Source organism: Salmo salar, chromosome ssa29 (genome assembly GCF_905237065.1).
Source record: "Salmo salar chromosome ssa29, Ssal_v3.1, whole genome shotgun sequence".
In the NCBI taxonomy this organism is placed as follows: Eukaryota; Metazoa; Chordata; class Actinopteri; order Salmoniformes; family Salmonidae; genus Salmo; species Salmo salar.
In genome coordinates, this window is record NC_059470.1 from 7943166 (window position 1) to 7950437 (window position 7272).

A 7272-nucleotide genomic window follows, 5' to 3' on the forward strand; every position below is an offset into this window, starting at 1 on the left:
AGATTATTTGTTGCAATTGCAAACGTAATAAAATGGTGGTCCGATAGTCCAGGATTATGAGGAAAAACATTTAGATCCACAACATTTATTCCATGGGACAAAACTAGGTCCAGAGTATGACTGTGGCAGTGAGTAGGTCCAGAGACATGTTGGACAAAACCCACTGAGTCGATGATGGCTCCGAAAGCCTTTTGGAGTGGGTCTGTGGACTTTTCCATGTGAATGTTAAAGTCACCAAAAATTAGAATATTATCTGCTATGACTACAAGATCCGATAGGAATTCAGGGAACTCAGTGAGGAACACTGCATATGGCCCAGGAGGCCTGTAAACAGTAGCTATAAAAAGTGATTGAGTAGGCTGCATAGATTTCATGACTAGAAGCTCAAAAGACGAAAACGTCATTGTTTTTTTTTTTGTAAATTGAAATTTGCTATCGTAAATGTTAGCAACACCTCCGCCTTTGCCGGATGCACGGGGGTATGGTCACTAGTGTAACCAGGGGTGAGGCCTCATTTCACACAGTAAATTCATCAGGCTTAAGCCATGTTTCAGTCAGGCCAATCACATCAAGATTATTATCAGTGATTAGTTCATTGACTATAACTGCCTTGGAAGTGAGGGATCTAACATTAAGTAACCCAATTTTGAGATGTGAGGTATCACAATCTCTTTCAATAATGGCAGGAATGGAGGAGGTCTTTATACTAGTGAGATTGCTAAAGCGAACACCGCCATTTTTAATTTTGCCCAACCTAGATCGAGGCACAGACACGGTCTCAATGGGGAAAGCTGAGCTGACTACGCTGACTGTGCTAGTGGCAGACTCCACTAAGCTGGCAGGCTGGCTAACAGCCTGCTGCCTGGCCTGCACCCTATTTCATTGTGGAGCTAGAGGAGTTAGAGCCCTGTCTATGTTCGTAGATAAGATGAGAGCACCCCTCCAGCTAGGATGGAGTCCGTCACTCCTCAACAGGCCAGGCTTGGTCCTGTTTGTGGGTGAGTCCCAGAAAGAGGGCCAATTATCTACAAATTCTATCTTTTGGGAGGGGCAGAAAACAGTTTTCAACCAGCGATTGAGTTGTGAGACTCTGCTGTAGAGCTCATCACTCCCCCTAACTGGGAGGGGGCCAGAGACAATTAATTGAGTAAAGGGTCTGAATATTTATGTAAATGTGATATTTTCGTATTATCTAGCACAAGTCTCTAGCAGAAGAGGAATACCTGGTTTGGTAGTCTTAGGTTGGACTACTCCAAATCATCATGGTTCTGACACACACACACAAACACAAGCTTTGCATGTACATCAACCCATTTAAATACCTTTCACCTTCATAAATCAGCATAACGTTAATAACCAGTTTATTTACACTTCATGTTGTGTCCTGTAATTCTTAGTTTGAAGTGAGAGAACCTTTGGTTTTTCGTAAGACATCCATAAAGACTCTATAACGGCAGGTAGAATAGTGGTTAGAGCTTTGGGCCAGTAACCGAAAGGTTGCTGGATCAAATCCACGAGCTGACAAGGTAAAAATATGTGATTCTGCCCCTGAACAAGGCAGTTAACCCACTGTTCCCTAGTAGGCTGTCATTGTAAATAAGGTTAAATAAAGGTTACATTTAAAAATATCCCATAACACTGTACTTTAAATCAGACCCCTTTGGTCATTTATAACACATACAGTACATAAATGGCTTGTATCATATGATGCTCTACTTACTATAAAGTCAGACACATTTGGTCATTCATAACACATTCTGTACATAAAGGCTTAATGATGTAAACACATATGTATTAACACTTAGGGAATTATCACTAACAGCTAAAACAAATAAACATTAAAGACATGTTTAAACCATACATTTCCTTGTATTTGTACATTTTTAAAACAATTCAAATACATTAACTTTCACAAAGTCCAGCAATGCAATTACATTGAACATTGCAAAGGGCTGTGAATAGTATTGCTTGACCCTGAGCTGGCAGACAAATGTTTCTTGCCTCTCTGCCTGCTGGAGGTACTGCATGTTGGTTCCAACCTTAAAAGTAACAACAAAGAAAGGTAGCATGTCTGTTAAGAAATGCTTATGTCATACCATCTGGATAAGGCTGTGCCAGGAACTCTAAATGGGGAGATGGGGAAACTCCATTTGATTTGTATTATTATATTCCTCTTTAATTTATAAATCTCATGATGTGACCATGAGACATGGCTGTATCTAGAGGGATTTTTATATAGCTGAGCCTGCTAGCTATCTACATGTAGGTTAGCTAGCAATTGCTGTGAAGTCACCAAAATTATTTGAAATAACAATTGAGGTAGCTACAATGTAATCTAACTCAAGACTCAACTACTACAAACTACACTGGACAAAAATATAAACGCAACATGTAAAGTATTGGTCCCATGTTTCATGAGCTGAAATAAAAAAATCCCAGAAATGTGCCATATGCACAAAAAGCTTATTTCTCTCTAATTTTGTGCACAAATTTGTTTTCATCCCCGATATTGGCATCGAGCGAGTACTATTCTGGGTGCCGCAGTAAAAGTATTGTAGAGAATACTCAGTAGGTTCTGTAGATTGTAAATATGGTGTAATTTCATGGGGCTCTGAATAATATGAAGTGTTGCTGGATTTTTACTACACCCATTCCATAGGCGGCCACAATGTGAATCACTGTATATGGAATAAATAATCATCACATGCAATTACTGCACTACAGAAAACCAGCTAACCAAACAACATTTCAGGGCACGCTCACTGAATTAAAGGGCAACTACACAAAAAAATCTAAATTTCTTATATTTTTCCCAAACCTCAAAAGTCATCCCCTGATGTGGTTTAAGCATTGCTGTGAAGACAGAAAATGAAAGTGTGAAGAAAATGGGAAAACCTGAAAGAATGGGGGAAATCCAAAACTTGGAAAAACCGAACCGAGAAAATCTAATTTCGGGGTTAAAAAACAACATTTTACAAGGCCATACCAACGTTTTTTGCTATGCATGACTGCACTTTAGAGTATGTGTCATCCTGCAGTACAGCATTTCGGGGAAGGTTAAGGTCATGTCCAATATTGACAATGCACCCAAGAGGGAAAGAGGTTGGGCCATCCTATAAATGTTTTAGAGTAATATAATATATATAATTTATCAGACGTTTTTATACAAAGTGACTTACAGTCATGTGTGAATAAATTATTATGCGTGGATGGTCCTGGGAATCAAACCCACTGTCCTGGCATTACAATGCTCTACCAAGATGCATGGCATGGTTATAAATGCTTTGTGAAGCCTCAATTTAATATGATTTATAAGGCCTTTATTAAGCGGTGCTAATGCCACCTTTTATAAAGCACAGATTTATGTCATATTTGACATAGTGGGTTATGTCACATTTGACATGGGTGGTTGTCACACAGTTATGCCATTTATGAACCCTTTATAAAGCATGACATACGGTTATAGATGATGTGTAACACATGTAGTGTTTATGAAGACTTTATGAAGCATTTATAAGCTGCACCAAAAGTCAGAAGTTGTAGTTTGTTTTTAGTGTAACCAATTTGTATCTACTCTTTTTCCACAGGGCCAGCGGTCCGATTCAGCACCTTTGAGAGCAGGGAGCCGATGCCCCCTCCCATGATTGGTCAACACACTGTGCAGGTTCTCAGAGACAGCCTGTCCTATAGTGATGATGTCATCAATCAGCTGCTGGCATCAGGGACAGTTGCCCAGAATGAAGTGCATTGAGAACTGTGCTCTATCTCAATTCTTCTTTCCTGATAACTACATAAGCACTACATAAAGGAGGTGAAGAGAGTGGACGCAAAGAATCAAATAATAATTGAGAAAGAGCACTGGTGAAATTGATATATGAGCAATTTGCACACCCTGGATGGAGCACAACTGTTAACCAATGAAAATCTTCACGTTCCACCTAGGGTTGCAAAATGCTGGTAACTTTCCCAAAATTCCTAGGTTTTCCAGAAATCTCAGGGATTTCCACCTTAACCCTGTTTGGGCCACTCTGCAGGATTTATTGTGTTACTTCCTTGATACAAAGGTTGTGCTTTTGTAAACCATGAATAACCATCAGCGAGCAAAATTAAACCACAAATGTAGCAATAATGACATAATGATGTATGTACACACCCTTTCCTTAGCAAACTAGCATTTTATTTGCATCTCTCCTAGGTCTCAATGGCATCACTTTGTGATTCACACATGATTGATCAATATGACACACTCTACCGTAGGTCTGACATTTCACTCAGGCCAGTGAAATAAGGAAAACATTTCAGCCTTTGGAAGGATATCACTTAATGCTATCTTGGTGGTCAGTCATCACTCATTACTGCACTTAAATCCTTTATATCACATCCATGTTCAGCCAAGTGCACGTTTGTGCTGGAGATGCATACAACATTTCTTTTAATGAACTTATAAATTATTATTGTAATGAAATGTTCTTTACAAATATAACAAATTATTATTATCAACCAGTGAGATCCAACTAAGTGATTTGTAATTGTTAACCTGACATTCATTAGAAACAAATAAAATGGTTCTGAACATTGTTGTCGTTATTTCACAGGACTATTTGTCTTGTGACCATTATCTATGTTTTGCCTCTTAGCTATTGCAAGTAAACATTTGTTATGGTTCAAAACATTTAAATGAAAAGATTAATCAGCACATTTTTTATAAAAAAAAATCCATATGATATTTAAAACGGACGTATCCTTCTAACTAATGTTGCAAAAGGAATCTGAATCTTAAAAAGGATGAAAAATGTAACTATATTGTCTGCAATGTCCTGGGTGTGATGGATATATAGTGGATGTTACAGATCACAATGTTCCATGTAATGGGGCAATTCCACAGTAATGGAATTACTCTTTGAATCAGATTTTTCACTTAAAAATGTTTGCCAAACAATAACCATTGATATCAAAGTTTAACGAACCATACAACTCTATGCACAAGGACTATTTTAAACAATTTACACCGGAAATTTCACAAAAACACATTTACTGGAAGAACTGTACAGATGCAAAGTTTGGTAACAGAATTACAGTAAATTCTCCCTCAGCTTTTTTTATGTGACCACGTTTTCCAAAAAGATCTGTTAAATATTTGCTCCGAATTAAGATTCTAAGAGTGGGGTGTCAGCTATGACATGACACCTTGAGTTTGAACAAATATATTTTTGTTAGTGAACTACACTAGGTGAAGAGGATTTACATGCAGTAAAGGAATTACGGTAACAGAATTACGTCATGGGTCCCTGATCTGTACTATACCGAAATGCATATGAATATCATTCTCTTCATGGTGATGTATCCTGAATTGGTATACAACTGTAGAACTGTCTAATATCCTTCTTTGGCATATTTGGGTATTATTCTACACACTGGCTCTAATGGTAATGAGCGCCGACCCCAAACAAGATCACATTTGGTTGGTCCGGACCAGACCAAATCTGAAACAATCATAGATGTCTATGTTTCATAAGTTTGGACATCACAGCACAGCACAGTAGAGCACACTACAGTACAGTAAAGTAGATATGTTTAGTACGGTACATTATACTGTACCCTACTTTGCTGTACATTACTGTACTGTACTGTACTGTACTGTGCTGTCCAAACTTGTGAAACATAGACTTCTGAGATTGTTTCCAGCCAGGGGCAGAGAGAGGAAGAGTGAGAGGAAGGCATTGTCCAAACTGTTTTCACAGTCTTGCTTTGACCACCAAATGACACAAAGAGAAAAAAAAACAGTTATTTAGCTGAACATAACAGTATGCTAGTTGAAGGGAGAACAGTAACAAGTGATCCAACTGACTTCCCATTGTAGACAATTCAATTGCAACAATTCCATTATGGGTTTTTCAGTAATTCCATTACTGATTTGGTCACATAATTACGAGTTTTATCACTATATAATTCATAAACAAACTTGATATCTGTAAATACACTATAACTATTGATATTTAAGCCTTTACTTGTTACTTCTGTGAACTTTCATTATCCTTCCTCCTCATGAGGGAGAAATTACTACAAGGCACAAGGAAATGTTTCTTAAACTTACACAAGGCAATTCATTTCTCCCAAACGAAATATTAAGTGTTGATATTAGTTGGTAGGGGTCTTTACTTCAACATTAATGTGTTTTAATGTATTTCTAATACATTTTAAGACTTTTTCTGGTATATGTCGTCTGAGACTCCTTTTCCATCTGCTTGACCAGAAATCAAAGCATTTGCTTATTCCTAATTTTTAGGATGGAAGATTGTTGAAAAATGTATATATGCCTTAATAAAAAAAAAGATATATAGACTCTTATCTTTCATTTGACACCCAATTTGACATGCTCCCAATATGACGTGCTCATGGGTCCTTTTCGATGGATATAACCAATGACTATAGAGTACCACAGTATCAGTCATAATACCCATGAAACCAAGCGGTCATGCAGGAAATGGTTGCAATCGTTTTTCCACCATTCATATTTCCCATAGGGGATTTTAAAAACACTTAAAATAATGTCTGTTTCGAGTAGGCTTACCCTGGTGTGACATTTTGATAACCATGTAAATCTCTCTAGGACAAGGTGCCTTTTATCAATATATTCGCTTGTACAATCCATTCGGAAAGTATTTTTTATTTATTTTATTTTATTTCACCTTTATTTAACCAGGTAGGCAAGTTGAGAACAAGTTCTCATTTACAATTGCGACCTGGTGTCACGTTCTGACCAGTATAGGGGTTATTTGTTATTGTAGTTTGGTCAGGACGTGGCAGGGGGGTATTTGTTTTATGTGGTTCGGGGTGTGTGTTTATGTAGAGGGGTGTTTGGTTAGTGTTTTCCGGGGTTTTTGGGCTATGTTCTATGTTAGTATATTTCTATGTTCTGGTCTAGTCTTTTTAGTTCTATGTTTAGTTTATTGATTTGGCCTTCAATTGGAGGCAGCTTTTCCTCGTTGCCTCTGATTGAAGGTCCTATATAGAGGAGTGTGTTTTGTTTGGGTTTTGTGGGAAGTTGTGATTGCATAGCTGTGTTTAGCCTGTAATCCTGTTCGTTTTCTTGTTTTGTTTTAGTAAGTGTTCTAAATAAATATATAATGAGCACTCAACCCACTGCGCTTTTGTCCACTTACTACGACGACTGTTATACCTGGCCAAGATAAAGCAAGCAGTTTGACACATACAACAACACAGAGTTACACATGCAGGAAAACAAACATACAGTAAATAATATAGTAGAAA

The 7272-nt window shown here is 37.7% G+C and overlaps 1 protein-coding gene across 3 annotated transcripts in view; it reads left to right on the forward strand.

Annotated features, from left to right (window-relative positions):
* The window catches only part of sugct (succinyl-CoA:glutarate-CoA transferase), a 233569-nt gene extending 228996 nt beyond the window's left edge, over window positions 1–4573 (forward strand). For all 3 annotated transcript variants that reach the window (XM_045710639.1, XM_045710641.1, XM_014180625.2), the window contains one exon: window positions 3588–4573. In XM_045710639.1, coding sequence (XP_045566595.1) covers window positions 3588–3751 — 164 coding nt within the window. In that variant the 3' untranslated portion in view covers window positions 3752–4573. The remainder of the gene's footprint in view (window positions 1–3587) is intronic.
* The last annotated feature ends 2699 nt before the right edge of the window (window positions 4574–7272 follow it).